This window comes from Neohortaea acidophila, assembly GCF_010093505.1.
Source record: "Neohortaea acidophila strain CBS 113389 unplaced genomic scaffold BDY17scaffold_5, whole genome shotgun sequence".
Taxonomy (NCBI): Eukaryota; Fungi; Ascomycota; class Dothideomycetes; order Mycosphaerellales; family Teratosphaeriaceae; genus Neohortaea; species Neohortaea acidophila.
The window spans coordinates 593,302-613,754 of NW_022985514.1; the positions used below are offsets into that span (position 1 = coordinate 593,302).

General features: G+C 57.3%; 12 protein-coding genes across 12 annotated transcripts; 8 read left to right on the forward strand and 4 right to left on the reverse strand.

The window, feature by feature from the left end:
- Window positions 1-11: 11 nt before the first annotated feature.
- Window positions 12-1,370, forward strand: BDY17DRAFT_249809 (nucleotide-diphospho-sugar transferase; the record flags this gene model as incomplete). Its single annotated transcript, XM_033731017.1, has 2 exons — window positions 12-1,236; window positions 1,303-1,370. The coding sequence occupies 2 exons, from the start codon at window positions 12-14 to the stop codon at window positions 1,368-1,370; spliced, it is 1,293 nt and encodes a 430-aa protein (XP_033589720.1).
- Window positions 1,371-3,037: 1,667 nt separating this feature from the next.
- Window positions 3,038-5,022, forward strand: BDY17DRAFT_310210 (telomere repeat binding factor-domain-containing protein; the record flags this gene model as incomplete). The annotated part of the gene is made up of 2 exons (XM_033735412.1): window positions 3,038-3,709; window positions 3,769-5,022. The coding sequence occupies 2 exons, from the start codon at window positions 3,038-3,040 to the stop codon at window positions 5,020-5,022; spliced, it is 1,926 nt and encodes a 641-aa protein (XP_033589721.1).
- Window positions 5,023-5,462: 440 nt separating this feature from the next.
- Window positions 5,463-7,130, forward strand: BDY17DRAFT_323910 (uncharacterized protein; the record flags this gene model as incomplete). The annotated part of the gene is made up of 4 exons (XM_033737102.1): window positions 5,463-6,371; window positions 6,430-6,553; window positions 6,632-6,880; window positions 6,934-7,130. 4 exons carry the CDS (start codon window positions 5,463-5,465, stop codon window positions 7,128-7,130), a joined length of 1,479 nt encoding a protein of 492 aa, XP_033589722.1.
- Window positions 7,131-7,319: 189 nt separating this feature from the next.
- Window positions 7,320-7,918, reverse strand: BDY17DRAFT_250558 (uncharacterized protein; the record flags this gene model as incomplete). The annotated part of the gene is made up of 2 exons (XM_033731075.1): window positions 7,320-7,824; window positions 7,878-7,918. The coding sequence occupies 2 exons, from the start codon at window positions 7,916-7,918 to the stop codon at window positions 7,320-7,322; spliced, it is 546 nt and encodes a 181-aa protein (XP_033589723.1).
- Window positions 7,919-8,095: 177 nt separating this feature from the next.
- BDY17DRAFT_296905 (uncharacterized protein) lies at window positions 8,096-9,360 on the forward strand. The gene is made up of 5 exons (XM_033733513.1): window positions 8,096-8,269; window positions 8,323-8,429; window positions 8,483-8,724; window positions 8,786-9,034; window positions 9,090-9,360. Exons 1-4 carry the CDS (start codon window positions 8,157-8,159, stop codon window positions 8,858-8,860), a joined length of 537 nt encoding a protein of 178 aa, XP_033589724.1. The 5' UTR covers window positions 8,096-8,156; the 3' UTR covers window positions 8,861-9,034; window positions 9,090-9,360.
- A 229-nt stretch (window positions 9,361-9,589) lies between these two features.
- On the forward strand, window positions 9,590-10,303 carry BDY17DRAFT_250669 (uncharacterized protein; the record flags this gene model as incomplete). The annotated part of the gene is made up of 2 exons (XM_033731093.1): window positions 9,590-9,810; window positions 9,868-10,303. 2 exons carry the CDS (start codon window positions 9,590-9,592, stop codon window positions 10,301-10,303), a joined length of 657 nt encoding a protein of 218 aa, XP_033589725.1.
- A 23-nt stretch (window positions 10,304-10,326) lies between these two features.
- On the reverse strand, window positions 10,327-11,628 carry BDY17DRAFT_296907 (uncharacterized protein; the record flags this gene model as incomplete). Its single annotated transcript, XM_033733514.1, has 1 exon — window positions 10,327-11,628. The coding sequence occupies exon 1, from the start codon at window positions 11,444-11,446 to the stop codon at window positions 10,328-10,330; it is 1,119 nt and encodes a 372-aa protein (XP_033589726.1). The 5' UTR covers window positions 11,447-11,628.
- Window positions 11,629-11,858: 230 nt separating this feature from the next.
- Window positions 11,859-13,128, forward strand: BDY17DRAFT_265497 (uncharacterized protein). The gene is made up of 2 exons (XM_033731897.1): window positions 11,859-12,368; window positions 12,419-13,128. Exons 1-2 carry the CDS (start codon window positions 12,011-12,013, stop codon window positions 13,069-13,071), a joined length of 1,011 nt encoding a protein of 336 aa, XP_033589727.1. The 5' UTR covers window positions 11,859-12,010; the 3' UTR covers window positions 13,072-13,128.
- A 145-nt stretch (window positions 13,129-13,273) lies between these two features.
- Window positions 13,274-15,631, forward strand: BDY17DRAFT_250348 (P-loop containing nucleoside triphosphate hydrolase protein; the record flags this gene model as incomplete). The annotated part of the gene is made up of 1 exon (XM_033731051.1): window positions 13,274-15,631. One exon carries the CDS (start codon window positions 13,274-13,276, stop codon window positions 15,629-15,631), a length of 2,358 nt encoding a protein of 785 aa, XP_033589728.1.
- Window positions 15,632-15,645: 14 nt separating this feature from the next.
- BDY17DRAFT_310216 (WD40-repeat-containing domain protein) lies at window positions 15,646-16,882 on the reverse strand (the record flags this gene model as incomplete). The annotated part of the gene is made up of 2 exons (XM_033735413.1): window positions 15,646-16,564; window positions 16,632-16,882. The coding sequence occupies 2 exons, from the start codon at window positions 16,880-16,882 to the stop codon at window positions 15,646-15,648; spliced, it is 1,170 nt and encodes a 389-aa protein (XP_033589729.1).
- A 747-nt stretch (window positions 16,883-17,629) lies between these two features.
- Window positions 17,630-19,499, forward strand: BDY17DRAFT_296914 (uncharacterized protein). The gene is made up of 4 exons (XM_033733515.1): window positions 17,630-18,192; window positions 18,246-18,887; window positions 18,949-19,134; window positions 19,199-19,499. The coding sequence occupies exons 1-4, from the start codon at window positions 18,095-18,097 to the stop codon at window positions 19,260-19,262; spliced, it is 990 nt and encodes a 329-aa protein (XP_033589730.1). The 5' UTR covers window positions 17,630-18,094; the 3' UTR covers window positions 19,263-19,499.
- Window positions 19,199-20,313, reverse strand: BDY17DRAFT_296925 (putative transcriptional elongation regulator Elc1/Elongin C). Its single transcript, XM_033733516.1, has 4 exons — window positions 19,918-20,313; window positions 19,680-19,728; window positions 19,477-19,610; window positions 19,199-19,396 (listed from the first exon to the last, which is right to left on the reverse strand). Exons 1-4 carry the CDS (start codon window positions 20,033-20,035, stop codon window positions 19,392-19,394), a joined length of 306 nt encoding a protein of 101 aa, XP_033589731.1. The 5' UTR covers window positions 20,036-20,313; the 3' UTR covers window positions 19,199-19,391.
- Window positions 20,314-20,453: the final 140 nt, after the last annotated feature.

A 20,453-nucleotide genomic window follows, 5' to 3' on the forward strand; every position in this document is an offset into this window, starting at 1 on the left:
CCGACGCCGACATGGCCGGCTCCACGCGCTACCTCCGCTACATCCTCCTCGCCATCTTCGGCATCATCGTCCTCACCTTCATCTCCTCCTCGTCCACACAGCATGTCGCGCTCGATGGGATAGAAGGCTTCAAGCATCGCTTCCAAGAGATGCTGAGCAAGCAAAAGGACGCGTACAGGTCGAGTTTTGCAAAAGACGACGAGCAGCCGCACCGCAATACTTCCCCCAAAGATCAAATCGTGGCGGACGATGTGGGCACCTCGCCCAACACGCAGTCCGATCTGCTGCTCAGTACCCCCCGGCCATTGACCGGCAAGGGCTCGCATGAACGCATCAACGCCACCTTTGTCACCCTCGCGCGCAACAGCGATGTCTGGGACATCTCGCGCAGCATCCGCCAAGTGGAGGATCGGTTCAATCGCGACTACAACTACGACTGGGTCTTCCTGAACGACGCCGAGTTTGACGAAAAGTTCAAGAAAATCACCTCCGCCCTCGTGTCGGGGCGCGCACGCTATGGCAAGATTGGCGAAGAGCACTGGGGCTTCCCGGACTTCATCGATCAAGACAAGGCCGCGAAGGTGCGCGAGGACATGCACGAGCGCAAGATCATCTACGGCGATTCCATCAGCTACCGCCACATGTGTCGCTACGAAAGTGGATTCTTCTTCCGCCACCCCCTCATGCTCGACTACGAGTACTACTGGCGCGTGGAGCCCAGCATCGAGCTCTTCTGCGACATCGACTTTGACCCCTTCCGCTTCATGAAGGAGAATGGCAAGAAGTACTCGTGGGTGCTCTCGCTGTACGAGTACGTGGAGACCATCCCCACGCTGTGGGACAGCGTCAAGGGCTTCATGCAGGCCCACCCCGAACACATCGCCGCCGACAACAGCATGTACTTCATCTCCGAGGATGAAGGCGAGACCTTTAATCACTGCCATTTCTGGTCCAACTTCGAAATCGGCAGTCTCGAGTGGCTCCGCTCGAAGCAGTACATTGACTATTTCGAGCATCTCGATCACGACGGCGGCTTCTTCTACGAGCGCTGGGGTGACGCACCCGTGCACAGCATTGCCGCGGCGCTGATGCTGCCGAAGGAGGAGCTACATTTCTTCAACGAGATTGCGTATTACCACGTGCCCTTCACGCATTGCCCGACGGGAGAGGATAAGAGGTTGGAGCTGAAATGCCATTGCAACCCCGCCGACAATTTTGATTGGAATGGCTACTCATGTAAGTTGCAGCCAACCCTGCCAGGCTATAGCAAACAAGCACACATACTAACGAGGAACACGACAGGCACCAAGCGCTGGTACGAGATGCACAATCTCGCCAAGCCCGCCGGCTGGGACACCGAGGGCGATTGACTAGAGGATTGGATCTTCAACCCGTACGGCGCCTTCGACGACCGCGACTACGAGAACTGGGGCATCGACTGGACCTCCTGGCCGATGGTCCTCTTCATCATCGTCATGTCCGTCGTCGGCACGCTGCTCTCCATTCTGCTCATCCGGCCGTGCAAGAACATGTACCGCTCGCTGCATGATCGGCTGCATGATCCGCGACACGAGGAGAAGCTCGACGAGCAGTGGGAGCGGTCGCGGGGCCCGGGGGGAAGGTCCAAGTCGAGAGGGCATCATTCCTCGACTTCTTCGAATGCTGGACTGCCGCCTAGGAGGGGCGTGTCGTATACCGAGCGGCCGGGTGCAAATCTACATCCGCCGTGAGGTCGCTGTGGGCACTCTGTGGTTGAATCGAGTACTTCTCCTGTATCGCATAGACCGAGGAGTTGGGTTGGAGGCGTGCATAGTCATTATTTTCTACCTGTGTTTCTAAGATGGTTGTCGAGGGCATTGCGGGTCGCTGAGAGGGTCGGCGTCATCTGGTTGGGAATGTGTATTGTCTGTTGATGCTAGGTACTAGACTGGGTCAATGGAGACACGTCCTCTTCTTTCATCGCACTGTCGCAAACACGTGGTGAGGCTGTATACAGGAGCATGTGGAATCAACCTGTTTTACCTTTTGTGACGCTGGCGAAACAATTCGATCCCAAGCGGGCCATCGGCACTCCCTCGTGCTTCAGCCGCACGAACCATTGGATACGGCGTAAGACAGAAACTTAAATCGCGAATGCGAGGATGCGGCGCTGCAGCGTGTAGGTGAAGGCAGGACGCGAGAGGCCAGCGAAGAGAGATGTGTAGACCGCAGGATTGATATCAGTGCTCCCTGTCAGGCTTCAGCATGAGTGCAGGACGTTTGGTAGAGGAGCTCCGGAGCCGAGCAAGGTTGGGCGGGCGGGCGCCGATGTCACCTGCACCATTACGATGTTTGGTTAGGGTAGGATGAGCAGCTGAAATGCCACCTTGACCACCGTCAGCCGCCAAGGTCCAGGCGGCATCATCTCATCCGGCCCATCTCGTCTCATCATCGCCTTTTCTTCCCCATCACCCCTTCTCCTCCCCTCGCCCAGGCGCCTTTGTCAGACCTTTCTTGTGCAAGCGGCGGGCATCCTGCGGGCGGTCGGAAGGCGTTCACTAATCAGCTGACGGCGTGGAGACGCCGGCACTGCGTACCGGGAACGAGCAGGGAAGCCCTAGACAGGAAGCGGAGGATTGCTTGCCAAAGCCCTAAAAGTGCGCAAATCGCAATGGACGCCGCAGGTGAGTAGACAGCCCCATCCCGGCCCTGCCTGGCCTCGCAGTAGACGGCACGTCCGGGGGCTATATCTTCGCCGTGACACAGGCTATGGGTGGGGCGCGCATGCTCAAGCCCTACCTGTTGCCTCCCCGTCGTGCGCCCTGACCCCGGACGTTGTGCTGCTCGAGGCTAGGACGTGTGTCCTGTCTAGGGAATCTCTCCGCGCCCTTGTACAGATGTGGCAGTTGCTGCTGGCTAACATCTGCCTTGCGCCGCGCTGTCAGTTGGGCAATCCTCATCATACGCCCCGCCCGCCGACCCCCCGACTCATGCACTCGGCGATCCGCGCGCCCACTCCCTCTCCTCTTACTCGCTTGAGGCGGATGGCGGCGCGCATATGACGAAGCGACGCCGCCTCGATCCCACTGCCGACCACTATCCCCCCGGTCCGTGGGAGCAGCAGCAGCTCCAGAGCCATCCCGACCCAGCGGATCCGCCATTCGCGGCGCCGCATGGCGTGCCAACCCTAAGGCGTAGCTCGACGGACCTCAGCACCGCTGCCAACCACGCGTGGCAGCTCCCGGCGCCTGCTACCCACCCCCACCACTACCCTCCTAGCCTCGTTGCATCCTACCCGTCGCAGCCCTATTACTCCTTCCACCCCTCCGACCCAAGCGCCTATAACTCGCCATGGCCGCCACCGCCACCGGCTCCCACCCCTCCCTCCGCCGATGCTGCTGCTGCTGCTGTCGTCCCGCCTTTCATCCCCCACTCCACCACCACTTACTCCCTCCCCGCCCCGACTGCTGCCATGCCATACTTCCCTACCCACCCCTCTTCCCGCCCGACTGAGGAGACTGCTTTCGATGCCCTCGCCGTGCAGACGTTGCAGCCCGACGTAGATGCTGCGCCATCGTCGACGTCGGCATCCCAACATCCTTCATCTCAAAACGGCAACACCCCAAACCAATTGCAGCGCATCGATACTGCTTCCTCCTCGTCCGCGGTATACTTCGAGGATGCCAGCATGCATCTCAAAATTCAGAGTCTGTCGATCTTGGAGAATCTGGTATGAGTGTTCCCTACATTGTTCTGCATCATCCATCCGTGCTAACTTGAATTTGACAGGCCACCCAACTCATCCACACAATAGCCAAAGCCAGCTTCCCGCAAATCCAAGACATGGTGCGAGGCTCCGACACCGAGGATGGGCAAGCATACACCACGCTCAAGAACCTCTTCGACCAGACGCGCAAAGTGTACAGCCGCGAAACGCCCTTCATCGACGCCATTGCCATCCAAATGTTCCAACCCGCCCAGCAGGAAGTCATCCGCAAAGCCAACATCGCCACCTTCATCTCCAGCATCCTCGGCGCGCACGACGTCAGCTTCTTCCACCTCAACGAGTTCTTCATGGAGACCTTTGTTCCGCTGGGTCATCGACTGCTCAAGTGGCAAGGCGCCATCTATCTCGACCTCAAGACGCAAACGTACATCTCGGCGCTGCTCAACAGCAACGGCAGCCCGGAGGCGATGCTCGACGAACTCTTTCCCCCCGACCTCGATGCCCAGATTCTCACCCGCCACCCCGATGCTCCCAGTCTATCACCCAGCGAGCAGGACTTTATCGATCGAAGTCGAGCCCGCAAGAGCTACCTTCTCGCCGAAGACAGCACGGAAAAGGCCTTCCGCGAGCTCCCCAAACGGTATCAATGGTCCGACTTCGTGCGCGAGTTCGCATCATGCATCAGCAAAAACATCGACGGCATCATGAACGTCCCCGCTCGCTCCCAACCCCTCTTCGGAGGCGGCGCATCCGATCGACGAGGCACCGCCGCAGCCGTCACGGCCTCTGCCACCGCCGCTCTCAACGCGCCCAGCAATCAACAACCACCCTCCCGCACATCACCACACACCCAACCCTCCTTCACAGATCCCAACGCCGCCGACCAACCCCCCACCCGCGACGACCCCAGCAACCCAACCAAAAAGGCCTCCACAGCCGCCTCGACCATCCGCCAGCCCTGGACGAAGCTCGAAGAAAACGCGCTCCTCTCGGGCCTCGCGCGCGTCTCCGGCCCGCACTGGTCGCAAATCCTCGCGCTCTACGGCCGCGGCGGCAGCGTGAGCGAGGTCCTCAAAGACCGCAACCAGGTGCAGCTCAAGGACAAAGCGCGCAATTTGAAACTGTGGTATTTGAAGACGGGCAAGGAGGTGCCTGTTCCGCTGCGCGGGGTTACGGGCGAGTTGAGGAAGCGCGGGGGTGCGAGGGCGAGGGCTGCTTTGGGGCTTGTGGAGGGTGAGGAGGGTGGGGAGGAAGGGGAGGAAGGGGAGGAGGAGAGAGGGGGTGGGAAGGGGGGTAAGAAGGCGAGGAGGAAGTAGGGGGTTTTGGTGAGTGGGTGGTGTTTGTGAGACTGGTTGGGCGTGGTGGATATACCCTTTGCTTTTACATGTGGATGGCTTCGAGCGTTGTGTGAGTATGGAATACTCTGGCTGATCATAATGGGAAAGAAAATATGTACTATCAATCGATGATCATCGGTTCGTTCTACACTTGCACTGCGAAGCCTTGCAGCCATCGATCTGATGCGAGGTACGGGATGCATTTTAACTTTCCGATTCACGGGACCGCGCGAGCTTAGCGCGTGTGGATGCCTGAAGCTTGCTTGGTCGCGCAGCCTTGCGCCTTCCCTCTCACTCACCGCATGGTTGCCATTCACTGCCCCACTTGCGGCGAACAACCGCCACCTTTTGTGCACCAACCCTTCATCTCAGTCTCACCCGAACTTCATCAACTTCATCTCTCACGTCCAACGACCATCATGGCGAAGAAGAGAAAGCTGAGCGAGCAAGCCAGTGCTCCCACCTCAAGCATCACGACAAGAAGCAAAGCGAAGGCCACGTCCGCAGCAGCCACCAACCCCTCCAAATCATCCATCACCAAGTCCACCAAATCATCCATCTCCACCTCCGCCACGACGACAAGGAAGAAAGCCAAACTCTCGCACTTCACGACCGACGACGAACTCCCCATCAGCGATGACGGCCCATCCGCCCCTCTGTACAAAGAGTACACCGATGCTTTCACCGTTCCGCTCGATGACGGTGCTCCGGATTATCTCAGCGCCATGCCTTCGGAGATTTTGAGCGAGATTTTGTCGTACCTTGTTGTGCATCATGATCCGGAGAGGGCGGTGAAGCTGCATAAAGAGAGGCTTGATTCTGAGAAGGCGGAGAAGAAGAAGCTCAGAGAGATCAAGCAGGAGGTTGAAAGAGACGACACCGGCAAAGAGGAAAATGCCGCCGTCGTCGAACGGGTTGGCAATAAGAAGAAAACTCGCTTCCCCGATGACGACGACTATGAGATGGGCACCTTCTACAACACAACCACGTCCACAGTGACTCCTCATGTCTTCCTGTCCCTGGCAGCGATGTCATCCCGCCTCCGCGACGAAGTGGAGAGCTTCTGCCGCAGATATCTGACAAAGCACAAAGAACGGTACTATTTCACACCGAATGCTGAAATCGAGCAGAAAGCAACCAGGAGGTCGGAGAGACTGAAGGGGAAGCCCAAAGTCGACAACAGGGTGTATCGTAAAGCCCTCGTGTACAAGCTGACTTTGAAATGCTTCGGTTGCAACACTTGGGTGCGTGGCTTCGCACGCGGGAAGCTCGCGAATGGCATCTCGTGCTGTTCCAAGTGCGAGGAGGAGATGTTCGGTCCGCAGATCGTGAGTACTGATCGCTTTGACAAGGTCTCCTAATGCTCCTACTGACTCTCTGATCTAGAACCTTACGGATGCCATGAAGCGATATGACTTGCGGGACTGGATGCTGATTGCAACGCGGAAGCCAGGACCCAGGGCGAAGAAAGTGGACTTTCCAGTCATCAACTACGGCACCGTACTCACCGGTACGTCTTTTCAGAACCCCATCCAACTGCGCCATCTTCTCGGTGGAGTCACAAGGACGAAACTAACATGTTCATCAGGCAAACCCTACTACAACGGCATTCAGATCTCCTATCGATTTGTCGAGAAAGATGTGATACGAGTGGCGTCGGCGGTACACGGAGACATCGAGGCCCACATGAGAAAGAGAAATTGGGCACGCTGGGACCGTCAGTTCAAGAGACGTGACGAGGAACACCGCAAAATGAAGATTCGGTACCACAGAGACATGGCCGCGAACCCCCATTGTAAAGAGATGAGCGGGGACTCAAAGGAGTACCACCAAGAGCGTGAGTGCGATTGCTACCTATCTTGCCGCAGTAGCAACTGACAGTTTGGACAGGCCTAGAGTTTTACGAACACCCTGACTGCGACGAAGAATTTGATGAAGAAGCCGCGCAGCCCATCGAAATGAGCATCTGGGACCACCCACATGGCTATGGCATGTATGATGATGTGCATCGGCGTCTTTGCGTAGTCGATTTCTGCGAAGTCTGCGAAGATGAGAGGGCCCACAAGTACATCCCTTGGTTGCAATGAGATGCTGTAAGGGGATGCTTGCTGCCGATGGTGGCACGCAGCATGGTTACGGATCATGGCTATGCCTCCGAACCCGTGCCGAGGAAGGTTGCTTGAGTCTTGCAGGCTCTCAATCAGCATCGCTTGACCTGCATATCAACGCAGTGTGTACGATAGTCACAAGGTATATATACAAAAACGCTTTCAGCATCACCTCCTCGCCATCATCGATGTAAGATTCTTCTCCCGCCCCCTCGGCTCCCACTTCTCCCTCCCCTCCAACAACGCCCTCGCTTGCTCCTTCATACTCTTCCGCCGGTCCTCATTCACCAGCGTATCAGCAGTAGGCATCATCTTATCCCTCTCCGCCTCCTGATGCCCCCTCTGCGCCTCCACCGTCTCCTTATCCCACGCCGTCAAATCCTCCGGCTCCTCAGGCCACACAAACGGCCGCTCAAGCTGCACCGTCATGAACTTCTTCGCCCGCGGCCGGTGCCATTTGCGCATCATGGGAGTCTGATTCTCTTCGCCGCCCGGTGCGCCGAAGCGCGCGCGCTGCTGTTTGACGTAGGATGTTACGCTGAAGATGCGCACGTTGTAGGCGTGGTAGAGGTAGTCGCGGAGGTCGAGTTTGCTGAACCAGAGCGGCACTTCGAAGCGGGCGTAGTTTGCGGGGAGGGTTTGGTTGCGGAGGAAGGTGATGATGAAGTTGGGTCTGTTGGAGGTTGTTAGGGGGGCATTGGGAGTGGACGGGGCTCGGGGCCTTACAGGAAGAGTTCTTTCTTTCCTACTTTGAAGGGGAGAGCCATTGCGGCTGGGTCTGATGGGGCGTGGATGGGTGAGAAGTTGGATCTGGAGATGCGCATTGAGTTGCCAATAATTCTTTGATAGATGCAGTCGAGATGCACAGTCGATGACATAAGTCGTGGCATCAGGTTGCATCTTCCCCGCCAGCCATGGCGCGTGCTCCACCTCCTCCCACTGTTGCGCGATAGCTCCCGTTCTTCTCGAGATACATTAAGCACTGGAACGACTGTGTCTAGTACGATGATGGCCTCTCGCCGACCCCTCTTACGGACGCCATCCGATATGGTCTTCCTCAACGAGCCGTATAATCCGCTATACAACCTCTTCCCGTCCCGACCTGTCCTCGTCCACCAGTAAGGATCGGACCAGACACACAACTCTGCAACGCGCTCACACATCATCGCAGAAATAACGACCACCAAAAGCCCATCTTTGCAGAACGTCCATGGCTAGGCCACCTCCTCTTCGACAACAACGATTCCGATGCCAGAGATCACTGTGCCGCCGAGCGGAGTATGTGCCCGATCACTACTCGTCCGACCGCAGATCGTACTAACGCAGCATAGCATTCCTCTCCTGGCTCCGACTAGCAACATACATGGCCGTAGTCGCCGTCGCGATCTTAATCTCCTTCCACCTCAAGCACGAACCTACTCCGCTGGAACGACGAGTCGCTTTACCCTTCGGCCTTCTCTTCTGGCTTCTGGCTTTTGCGTGTCTGGTCTCTGGACTTTTTAACTACATCAAGACTGTGAACGGGTACTCGCGGCGGCAGGCGCTTGTGCAGAGTGGAGTCGGGACGCAGATTGTATGTTCATCTGGTCGCGGGCTTTGGTGGTTATTGATGTGTGGGTACTGACTGTGTTTAGGTCTTTACTGTTGTCTCGTGTGCGATTATTGCGGCCTGCATCTTGTTCCTTGCGACCAAGTCTTCTTCGAATTGAGCTGGAGATTGGAGCGCGGCACACTGTATGGTTGAAGATGTATGCGTTCTGGCGCCTGCGATTTACGGACGACCTTCTACGATTTACGCATCACAATGGGTGCCTCAACGGCAACCTCAGGATATGTAAGAGCTTGAGCTCTGCTCCTTCACATGAGTTTAATGCGTGCATCAGGTAAGTCTTGCTGTCAATTTTGTGGTGGACCCAAGTCACTAAGTATGCAAGTTAGAGAGCAGATTGTAAGCATGAACAACGCTTGGTGGACGTGCGAAGGATTTGGCGGATGAGAGTCATGGTCTGGGCATATGAACAGTGTCACCCCGGCTCGGGCAGACTTGAACGCAGGTTTGAGCTGCGTGGAGACTGCTCAAGTTAAAGCACTGTGTAGTACTTCCATGTCAGCACGTGATTGTGCATGTGATTGTGAGACTATACCCAATTAGGCAAGTTGGTCATGACGCTCTCAAGACTCGCCACTCCCAGGGCACCTTCTTCACTCCTACATTTTCCAATCACACTCTCCAATAACCATCCACGTCTATCATCCAAGCCATGGAGAAACAACCCCTCCTCCCAACCCAGGAGGTAGAAGCCGGCACCACCACGGAGCCTTCGCTCGCCGAACTCCAGCAAAACGTCCGCGATGCCCACCGCGCCTACTTCCGCGCCTGGCACCGCACCACCTCCGGCCGCCTGCACAAAAGCATCATGTTCTGCGTCTCGATGCTCATGCTCTTCTTCGCCCTCTTCTGCCTCGGCGTCATCATCGACGACTACAACAGCGACGACGGCGCATCGTGGCCGGAACCGGCGCGGCGGGCGAAAGTGCCGCTCGAGGCGCACATCATGTCCAAGTGCCCGGATGCGAAGGACTGCTTGCATGATTTGATCCTGCCTGCGATGCAGAATGTTTCGGACATGGTGGATTTCACGCTGTCTTATGTTGGCGAGTCAGTCTTTTCCCCATACTTTCCCGTGGTGGCGAAATCGACTAACGAACGTGGTAGAAGCACACCCTACGACGGCGTAAAATGCATGCACGGCCAAACGGAGTGCCTAGGCAACATGATCGAGCTCTGCGCCGCGCACCTCTACCCAGACCCCAAAATCTACCTCGGCTTCACCATGTGTCTGACGCGCGACTACGCCGAGATTCCCAAGCGGGAACTCGTGCAGGACTGCGCGCTGGAGCACAGCATTTCCATGGAGGCGCTGAACGACTGCCTGAATGCGGAGGATGGCGGGAAGGCGGTGGAGATGTTGCGGGAGAGCTTCAATCGGACTGCGGATGCCGGGGTGACGAAGAGTTGTACGGTGCGGTTGAATGGGGAGATTCGGTGTGTGCGGGATGGGGGCAAGTGGAAGGAGTGTGAAGGGGGGCATTCGCCGGAGGAGTTGGTGAGTGAGATTCAGGAGTTGGCTGCTACTGGGTTGTGGAGCTGAGTTTGATGATTGTCTTTGGGTTTCTCATGATGGCCGCTGAGGCTGGAGAATAATGTTGTCTATGAGCCGCACCGGCACTTTGTCCTCTCCCAGTCCAAGTACCTCCCCCGGTTTCGTCACCTCCAATGGCAACATTTTGATCGCACAGCTGAGCACCGCTCCTCTCTCTCCATCAACAACCTCCACCTCCTCCATCGAGTCCGGGTCCGCCAGGGAGAAATAGTCAACCTCAATCCCTGCCCTCTCCGCCTCCCCGAGAGCCTCCTGCTCCATGACCATCCGATTCGCCACATCCCACGCCAAAGCCAGGATATCCCCCCTCTCGCGCCTGCCCATCCCATACGCCGCCTCGGCCGCCCGCAAAGCCTGCGAAAGCACCACGCTGACCTTCCGCCTGCGCTGCCCCATGTACACATTGCGACTGCTCATCGCGAGACCGTCGGGCTCGCGCTCGGTAGGACACACGCGCACGAGCGTGTCGAGGTGGAAGTCGGTGACCAGGCGCCGGATCACCACCGTCTGCTGCACGTCTTTTTGCCCAAAGTAGACGCGCTCCGGCTGCACGATGTTGAAGAGCTTCATGCACACCGTCGCGACGCCGCGGAAGAAGACGGGTCGGCTGGCGCCTTCGAGCAGCGTGCCGAGGGGCGTGAGGGTGATGAAAGAGCCCACGCCAGGGATGGTCGAGTCCGGCGGTGAGGTGGGGTACATTGCCTTGGTCGTCGGGGCGAAAATGGCTTCGATGCGGCCTGCGCCATGCGTGCGGGCGAGTTCGGCGTCGAGGGCGCGCAGCTGCGCGACGTCCGTGTCCCAGGTTTTGGGGTAGCTGTTGAGGTCTTCGGTCACGCCGAATTGGGTGGGGTTGAGGTAGATGGAGACGATGACTTTGCTGTTTTCTGCTGCTGCGGCGCGGATTAGGCAGAGGTGGCCGTGGTGCAGGGCGCCGAGGGTGGGGACGAAGCCGAGTGTGTCGCCGTTGAGGAGGAGTTGGCGTCTATGTTGGCGGAGTGGAGGAATGTCTCGGAAGATGTGAATGCATCGAGCGAAGATCCGTGCAGGCCTGGTTTGCGATGTGGATGGTTGTGATGATATTCTGTAGCTCCATTGCAGGGCGATGTGCCGGTGGGCGAGTCTGCTGGCCATTGCCGATCTCAATGGACTGTAAGGCCGAGTCGAGTTCTATCCAAAACGAAAGAGGTTGCGGGTGCAGCGAGATTACTGATGAAGTTCCGAGCGACTCTTTGAGAAGAGAATGGGAGGAGTCATCTTGACCGATTTTGTGTCCTCATCTTGGGCATGGGAGGAGGTTGTTTACGCGGAAGTAATGAGTACAGTTGGATGTCTGCAGCTCTGGTGTGTCTGACGTTCAAGAGCCGTGCGCTCCCTCCATTCTCACAGGAACGCACGCAGGATGCGAAATTGTGAGCACCAATGGGAATCCGGGAAATTTAACCGACGAACCAGATTCGACCAGATTCCGCATTGGGAAAGCGGTGCAAACGCGCGCAGGCATCGCTTTTCCCTCAAACCACCACCACCCCAATCCGAAGTGTAGCTACCATTGACGATATCAAGACAGTGACGTAAGTCCAATGGCACCGAAAATAGAGGCCAGACAACACTATAAGTACGGCCATCTGCTGCCATGTTTCTTTTCTCACAACACATCTCCTGCTCCAATCCAAACCCCCACCAAGTCTTAACACCATGGTCGCCCTTGAAGCCGTACGCCAGTCCAACCGCCAACTCGCGAAACTCTCCCCCAGCCCCTTCACTGCCCTCTTCGTCGGTGGCACCAGCGGCATTGGTCGCAGCACCCTTCGACAGCTCGCGCAAAACACACACAAGCCCTCGGTGTACATTGTCGGCAGGAACGAGCAGAATGCCTCGCCTCTGCTGCGCGAACTGCGACAAACCAACCCCGAAGGAACCTTTCACTTCCTCGAGGCCGACGTCACTCTCATGCGCAATGTCGACCGCGTGTGTGCGGAAGTCAAGCGACGAGAGGACAAGCTCAATCTCTTGTTCATGACGCCGGGCGGCATCTCGCTCAGCGGGAGAACCGGTATGTGACCTACAAGCACCCAACACTCTGCCTCGCTAACCTCCCGTCAGAAACCAGCGAAGGCATCGACAAGATTTTCGCCCTGAGATACTACGCCCGCATGCGCTTCGTGCAGAACCTCCTCCCACTACTAGAAAACACCGCACCCAGCCGCGTCGTCAGCATCTTCGGCGGCGGCTTCGAAGGCCCCATCAAAACGGAAGACCTCGACCTGCAAAAGAATTACTCCATCATCAACAGCGCCTTCCACGCCATCACCATGACCTCGCTCGCAATGGAGCACCTGGCGCAAAAGACGTCCAACCCGGACTTGAGCTTCGTCCACAGCTACCCGGGCATTGTCGGCACGAACATCTACACCAACAGCTTCCCTGCGCCCATCGCCGCTTATTACAACTACGTGATGTGGCCGCTGATGTGGCCCTTTTCCGTCAATCTCGAGGAGAGCGGCGAGCGGCATCTCTTTCACTCGACTTCTGCGCGATTCCCGGGTAAAGGCGTTGGAACTGATGCGAAGAGCGTGGATATTGCTGTAGGGTCGAATGGACAAAAAGGCAGCGGAGTCTATCTTACAAACTGGAAGGGCGAGACGAGCGTTGGAGGGAAATATATGCGACGTTATCGGGAAGCTGGCATGCCGGCGAAGGTGTGGTCACATACCACGGAAGTGTTACAGAGAGCGGCCGAGAAGAATGCAGCGTAGCTTGATTGATTTTCAATGTAGAAGTAGTGTACGACTTATGAATCGTCTCATCCATTTATTCACGACTTGTGCTGCGAACCCCAAGCGCACGGACCATCTCGCCGGCTCCCGATGCATCTGCGTTCTATAAAAGTTTCAACTGAAACATTTAAAACGACATTCCAGCCCACATCACTCCAACCAGCTCGAAACCTCCGCAATCATGGCGGACGATGGCATGCTCCTCAACTTCGAGCTGCCGTCCGGTGCCTTCACCCCCAAGGAGACCTTCCGCGGTGGAAAATGGACGGATCGACTGAAGGCGAAGAAATCCGCCGATGTACGACAGAAGCGCACCGCCGGCCATTTTTCGCGAAGCATCCCCAAGTTCGGGGAGGTGCGGAGCGAGGACGAGGAGCTTATTGTGCCTGGTGGACCGCCTAGCAAACGCGCGAGAACTGGTGATGTGGAACATTCGAGGCCGCGGGATCCGACTTATGGACATCAAACGAGCGGAAAGCCGTCTCAGAGCGCTGCGAAGGGTATGACTGGAGAAGTGATCTCCTCGCTATTTACATACAATCCGAAGTCCGTGGTGCCTTCGACCAAAACCGTGCAAGACGAGAGCACGGAGCCGTCGAATGCGCCTCTCAACAACGAGCTCGACACCTTCACCAGTCTAGGCCTTTCCTCGACTCTGGCGAACCATCTCCTTAAAAAGCTCGAAATCAAAGCGCCCACCGCCATCCAACGCAAAGCTATTGAGCAGCTGTGCCGCTCCGATACTGACGCCTTCGTCCAAGCCGAGACGGGATCGGGCAAAACGCTGGCCTACCTGCTCCCAATCGTGCAACGTATCAACGCCATTTCGCAAGGCATGAAGGACGCTGGGCAGACGTTCAACCGGGAAAGCGGCTTGTTTGCTCTCGTTCTTGCGCCGACGCGAGAACTTGCCAAGCAGATCAATACCGTGCTCGAAAGTCTGCTAATATGCTGTCACTGGATTGTTGGCGGCATTGTCATCGGCGGCGAAAAGAAGAAGTCCGAGAAGGCTCGCTTGCGCAAAGGCATGAATGTCCTTGTCGCCACGCCGGGCCGATTGGCGGATCATCTCGAGCACACCGAAGTCCTGGACGTGAGTCGGGTTCGATGGCTCGTGCTTGATGAGGGCGATCGATTGATGGAGCTGGGCTTCGAGGACGACATTCAGCGGATTGTGAGCGTGATGAATTTGCGGAGTAAGAAGACGCTTCTACAGCCTATTCCTGGCCTGCCGGAGCGGAGGACTACGGTGATGTGTTCGGCGACGCTGAAAGCGGACGTGGACCATCTCAAAACCATCACGCTCAAGGATCCCATTTCCATCTCGGTCGATCCTGCAGAGGCAAGATTTGATCAAGATGGTGCTGTCATGGAGCAGGCATTTTCAGCACCGGCCCAGCTGAAGCAAGGCTATGCGGTCGTCCCGCCGAAACAGCGACTCGTTGCTTTGGTCGCGATGCTGAAGCAGACGTTCAAGAGAAAGGGCAGTGTGATGAAGTGCATCACCTTTATCAGCTGCGCCGACAGCGTCGACTTCCACTTCGACATCTTCACCCGAGCGGACCCAGATGCAACGACAGAGGGCAAAGAGGATCCCACCACAACAGCCGAGAGCGATCCTCCCTCGAAATCGTCCAAAGCCAAACCCGGGCACATAGCACAAGGCAACACAATTTCCGAAACCCGCACCCAAGGCCCGGGTCTCTCCTTCTCCACGAAAGAAAACGGAGTGCAGGTCTTCCGCCTCCACGGCTCCTTGCAACAAGCCACCCGCACCAGCACCCTCAAAGCCTTCACCAAGTGCGCCGAGCCATCCCTCCTCGTCTGCACCGACGTCGCATCTCGTGGTCTTGATCTCCCGAACGTCGACCTCGTCATCGAGTACGATCCACCATTCAGCAAGGAAGACCACCTCCATCGTATCGGGCGAACAGCACGAGCGGGCAAAGACGGCAGAGCCGTGATCTTCCTCATGCCAGGCTGCGAAGAAGGGTACGTCGAAGTCCTAAAAGAAGGCCGCCCACGAAACCTCACTCGCCACGACGCCGAAGACATCCTGAAGAAAGGCTTCGCCGCCACGTCCGGCGTCGTCAGCAACAACCGCGATTGGGAGGATCGCGCGACGGAGTGGCAGCTCGAGCTCGAGCGCTGGGTGCTCGACAACCCGCAACGCCTGGAGCAGGCGCGCCGCGCTTTCCAGAGCCATGTCCGCGCTTACACCACGCACGTCGCTGCTGAGCGCGGGTACTTTGATTTCCAGCAGATGCATTTGGGCCATTTGGCCAAGGCTTTTGCGCTGCGAGATAAGCCGGGGAGTCTGCGGGTGCCTGGTATGCGGCCGCGGAGCGATGGAACGGCAAGTAAGGGGAAAGAGGCACGCAGGTCGAAGGCTGCGAACGGCGCTGCTGCTGGTCGCTCAGCGAGGACTGATGGGGTGGAGGTCGAGTCGAACAGAAATACCGATGAGGCCGAGGGGAGGCGCAAGATGCACGCGAAGATGCGGAATCTGGGTGGTGCGTCGGAGTTCAATCTTGGCTGACGGAGTGCGCATGTTCAGTAGATATCCCACAATGACACTTTGCCGTCTTTGCTCCCTGCTGCCAACCAATGTGTTCTTCTCGCTTTCTCGACGCGTTGCTCGGAGACGGTGAGATCGCGCTTGACTAGGTCGCCTTCCTCTTCCGCTTTACCGCCCGCATCGTCTGTTGCGGCAGACTCATGGATTCTAGCAAACGCAGTCGCATAGCACCCCTCCTTGTGCCACTTCAGCACCGCCAGCTCCTTCAGCGTCTTGACAGAGTACACTCTAATCCGTCCATCCCAGCCAGCCGTCGAGAAGATTTTCCCATCCGATCGCACCGAGATGGACTGCTGGCCCGCGTGCTTGGTTTGCAGAACTTTCTCCTCGCACGCCCCTCCGGCTTCGGGCATGGAATACCGGGCTATGATGGCATCAGCGGAACTTGTGAAGAAGCAGCTGCCATCTGGTGTAGGCGCTAGAGATAGAATTGGTTGCGAGTGCTGTTTGGTGGTGTAGATTGCGGTCCAGCGGGTCGTGGACGTGTTTGGTCCTCGTTCCCACACTGCGATGTGTCCGCTTTCGTAGCCTGCGAGGAGACGCAGGCTGCTTCTTTGGGCGGTGTAGGTTAGAGCGAGCGCCATTGTCATTCCTGTTTTGAGGCCTGGAGGGCTTGGGATTGTGGCGAAGCGCTGTTCGCTGGGGAGAGCGGTGATGTTAGTCGAGCCGTCGCTGACACCGGGCGTGGCGATGAGGATGTCGGTGGAGTGTGACTGCGTGCCGTCGGCGCACATTGCGAAGGAGCAGAAGTTGAGAGTGTTGACCGTGAGACTGTGGATGAGCCAGGGCTGTTTGCGTTCGGAGACGGCATCGTCGATTGGTAGGGTGGTGGAGAAGGTCGCTTCGTCTTCTGCTCGGAGCTGCCAGACGTAGAGTTTGCTGTCTCGGCCGTGGCTAGATAATGTCTTGTTAGCCATCACCTGAAATCAATGACATGGCTAACGATCTATTCAAGACTTACGTGATGATCTTGTCGTTGCCCCAACTCCCCAACCCGAGAATGGGTTCTTTGTGCGCTTTCCATACCGCGAGCGGACGTCTGATTGGGAGGCTCCAAAGCACTATCCAGCCCTCTGCATCGCCCGTCAGGAGGCGGAGATTGTCGGGCAGGAAGTGCACGGCGTGGATTTGAGCCGCGTGGCCTCGCAGGATGTACACTGGCTGGGCCGGCGGTAGAGTGGACTGCTGGTTGAGCGGCTGTTGGAGAGCCATGATGGTCGCCGAGATGGAGAGCGAGTTGACGTCAGGCTCGCTATCTGTATCATAATGCTCATGGATGGACAGAATGAATGGCGGTCAGGCTCTCTCCTGCATGCAAGGCTGTGCTGAAGGATTGGACTGCAGCCTTGAGGGGACGATCGTCGAAGCCTGTTCCACGTGGCCCTGTACCAAGAGATAAAGGACTCATCCACTGCTGAGAGACGTGCTCACAACGTCTTTTCCATCTCCAACGGGGCACTACGGCGAGTGTCTGGTCAATGATGCATTGCCGGTGTTATCAGATGGACGTTGATTGGTACGTTGTCGCTTTGAGTGTCTTGACCTCTGAAGAATTGAGAGATAGAGTTCAGCTAGGACGAGCGACTAGTCCGAATGAGGGTTCAGTGATTCCTCCAGCTCCCATGCAACGAGCAAAGAAGAAGTATCTCTAGCCGAAATATCTCTACCTTGAGCCCTCCCATCACCAACCAATGTGGCCATGTGAGGCCCGGAATACCATGACAATTTCGGAGAGGAATTTGTCGATCGTGAACGAAGTGTGATATGAAATTAGCCAAAGCGCTGCCATCCGCTCCGTACCGATGGCCATTCATCTCGTATCCGGCTGACATTAGTCGCGCACCACGCGGTGCCGCAAACCGGCAAGGCGGTCGGCGCCGACGGGCCCTGGTTCCGCCGTTGGTTGACTAATAATTGGCTAAATCGGATAGCTTAATTGGCGTCGACTTCTCGAAGACAGGACCTGGCCATCTTTTGCCTTGTGCCATTGCGCACTTCCGCCTTATCCCATCTTTGCCGCGTGGAACTGAGGCATAAAGTCGCCACCCACGCGCCACGCGCCTCCCACTCATATACCCCCTCACCCCTCTCACCTAAGCCCGCTCCGGACCCGTCGATTCCACCTCGCATCACCTCGCCGCAGACACCGGCAGCCATGACTACGACTGCCGCGCCTGCCGCACAGGTGGCGAGCCCAGCTCCCACTTCGGAATCTGACGCATCAAGCGGCGGGTTTAAAAGCTTCTTCAAGCGCTCCTCCCGCCCTGGCTCATCGGCGGCCTCCTCCAACCTCAAGTTTGTCCACCAGGACCCGGGTGTCACGAAGAGTACGCGCAATGCTTCCCCCCCTATCTGTTACCCCCACTCATGTGACCGGCGCCTTACTCATCCTGTTCATGAACAGAGCGCAGTCGCATTAGCCGAATGCTTAAACCGGACGGCGAAGAGTCGGGCCAGGATGGGAAGGAGGAGCCTCTGACGCCCACGCAGCGGCGGAGACAGCAGGTCTATCAAGCGCAGAAGTGGGCTGACCCATGCACGTCTTCGTTTTGGCACCAGCTAATCGCGTCAACAGGCGACATCGAAACCGACATGCAGAGTACGTCCGCAGCCTGGAAGCCGAGGTGGCGCGCCTGCAGCATCTCGACGCCATGGTCAACAGCGAGAAGAACGCGCTGGCCCACCAGAATGCCGCGATCAAGGAGTACCTGGCCAAGCAGTCGATCGACACGCGAATGGATGCCCTGGGCCTCGAATCCACTCCTGCGCCAGACAGCTTAAGTCAACTGGGCGGCGCCGCCATCGACCTGCGCATGGATCCCGACATTGGCAAAGAGCGCTGGTTCCTTGACGTGCCCGAGCTCACCTGGAGCTCTTCCGAGGTCTCCTCCGTTGACTCTCCCCCGAAACCCCTGCCTCGTACGCCGGTGGCAGGGGACAGCTGGGCCGCACTCGACTTCATCATGGCTTTGGAATGGCCGTGTCGGCTGCACGTGCACCATCCCGGCATCAGCCCAAACGTTACGGTCCCAGAGATTGATCCGGTGATCAAGAACCACGGCCACGCCCTCACCGCTACGCAAGCCGTGTTCCAGAGCGCGCAGGCGCCGCCGGGGAAACGGGCGCAGCCCAATGCATTCCTTGACTACAACATGGCCGGAAGCCTTCAGCAGGATGAGTCTGACAAGTGGATCCTTCCGCATTCGGAAATCGACAAGTACGTGATTCGGGCTGGTGGGGATCTGAGACGACTGCTGACCGATGATGGCTAATCGCAGATTGGTGGAGCTGTCCGAGACGCTCCACATCGACGAAGACTTCATCACGCCCGCACAGGCGTATGCTGCCGTGCGCGAAGCTGTCCCTAACGACAACTACCTCCGACCCACCCTCGCGGCTCTGAAGTTGAGCCTGGGAAGCCACGCAGACTGCCATGCTTTCGGCACAAGTGTCGATGCCGGGCTGTAAGTCTTCACTGCCTTATAATCCTCCTGTCTGGAGCAGCGCTGATTGCAAACTCCCTTCCAGCTTCTGGCAACACCTCAACGACACCCTTCAAGCGCTGCAGTCGACTCGACCGGATCTTGGATGAATAGGGATGGCATTGTCATGAAATTTTCCTTGCTTGAACATAGAACTTGTCTATCAACTTATTCGAAAACACCACGCTTGAACGCCATGCCAAATGTCACAAAGAGTCCTCGATTCTTCGAAATTCCGCTCAGACTGGCAGAAAGGCGAAAGTTAGCAAACTAGCCGTAAGAAGCGAAAATGAAGCAGCGGCAGCAGCAATCACAACCACATACCATCAAGATAATCCGCCGCAATCAGCAACTCCAGCGCCAGCTCCAATGGAAAGTCCATGTCCGGCGCGTCTTTGGCGTCTTGGTATTTCTCCTTGTAGTAGAAGTATTCGCACACTTTCTCGAGCACGGCGCCGCTGCCGGACAGACAGCCATGTTAAATTCAATGATTCGCTCTGTCTCTATCGCGTTTGTCTGTGGCGTACCTCATGTTCTCAAAGCGGCACGTGTTGGTCCTCGACTCCGTAAAGCCGTCTGTGCAAGAGAAGCAGCGTCAGCGAACCGTTCATGATCTCTTCGTTACATGCACCGTGATCACGGATCAGGGTGGGTAATGTAACGAGCTGACGCGTAGGGCTTGCATCAGTAGCACATGGGCCCCGAGGGCAAGCCATTGGAGGCGGCCGGGGGGGAGCAAGGGAGAAAAAAAAAAGAGGAACCTACACGCCGGATCTAGCATGCGTTTGATAGCGCCGCTGATGCACGCGCAGGAGCGCTGCACGACGAATGAGAAGCCGTCGGACGACACGAGGGTGACGTAGTCTGTGAGTTCGGATGACATGCTTGCTGTGTGGCTTGCTCTTGGTGATGCCCGTGGGCTGGGCGAGCGGGAGAGGGCGGAATGAGGGTGCTTCGATAAGAGGTGGGTTCTTTAGAGATAGTGTGGCGTGCCCGGGGCGTGAAGGCTGAAAGAGGAAGTTGTAGACTACGGCTAAAGGTTTGCGAAAGGTGACTTCTGGCTGGCCGCAGCAGGGCGGGCGCTAGCGGGTGTACGGCGGGATCCTCCGCTCATGCCCGTCTGGCGCGTCTCGGGCTGTTGATTTTCGAGAGTTTGGCGAGTGCTGGAGTGGAATTTGAGGGGATTGTGTGTCGGAGATGTGCCTTGCAGCCTGAGGCGGCACACCAGTGCTCTCTCACGTAATCACTGTATCCACTCCATATTGCGCTTCCAGCAATACAGGGGCTTCATTGACGGACTT

Coding starts and splice junctions, on each gene's coding strand:
- BDY17DRAFT_296905 (XM_033733513.1), top strand. CDS start 8,157: ATGATGGCCTCTCGCCGACCCCTCTTACGGACGCCATCCGATATGGTC. Junction 8,270..8,322: donor CGACCTGTCCTCGTCCACCA/GTAAGGATCGGA, acceptor ACATCATCGCAG/AAATAACGACCACCAAAAGC. Junction 8,430..8,482: donor TCACTGTGCCGCCGAGCGGA/GTATGTGCCCGA, acceptor AACGCAGCATAG/CATTCCTCTCCTGGCTCCGA.
- BDY17DRAFT_265497 (XM_033731897.1), top strand. CDS start 12,011: ATGGTCGCCCTTGAAGCCGTACGCCAGTCCAACCGCCAACTCGCGAAA. Junction 12,369..12,418: donor CTCGCTCAGCGGGAGAACCG/GTATGTGACCTA, acceptor ACCTCCCGTCAG/AAACCAGCGAAGGCATCGAC.
- BDY17DRAFT_296914 (XM_033733515.1), top strand. CDS start 18,095: ATGCTTAAACCGGACGGCGAAGAGTCGGGCCAGGATGGGAAGGAGGAG. Junction 18,193..18,245: donor CAGGTCTATCAAGCGCAGAA/GTGGGCTGACCC, acceptor TCGCGTCAACAG/GCGACATCGAAACCGACATG. Junction 19,135..19,198: donor ACAAGTGTCGATGCCGGGCT/GTAAGTCTTCAC, acceptor ACTCCCTTCCAG/CTTCTGGCAACACCTCAACG.
- BDY17DRAFT_296925 (XM_033733516.1), bottom strand. CDS start 20,035: ATGTCATCCGAACTCACAGACTACGTCACCCTCGTGTCGTCCGACGGC. Junction 19,729..19,917: donor ACGCATGCTAGATCCGGCGT/GTAGGTTCCTCT, acceptor TCTCTTGCACAG/ACGGCTTTACGGAGTCGAGG. Junction 19,611..19,679: donor TGCCGCTTTGAGAACATGAG/GTACGCCACAGA, acceptor TCTGTCCGGCAG/CGGCGCCGTGCTCGAGAAAG.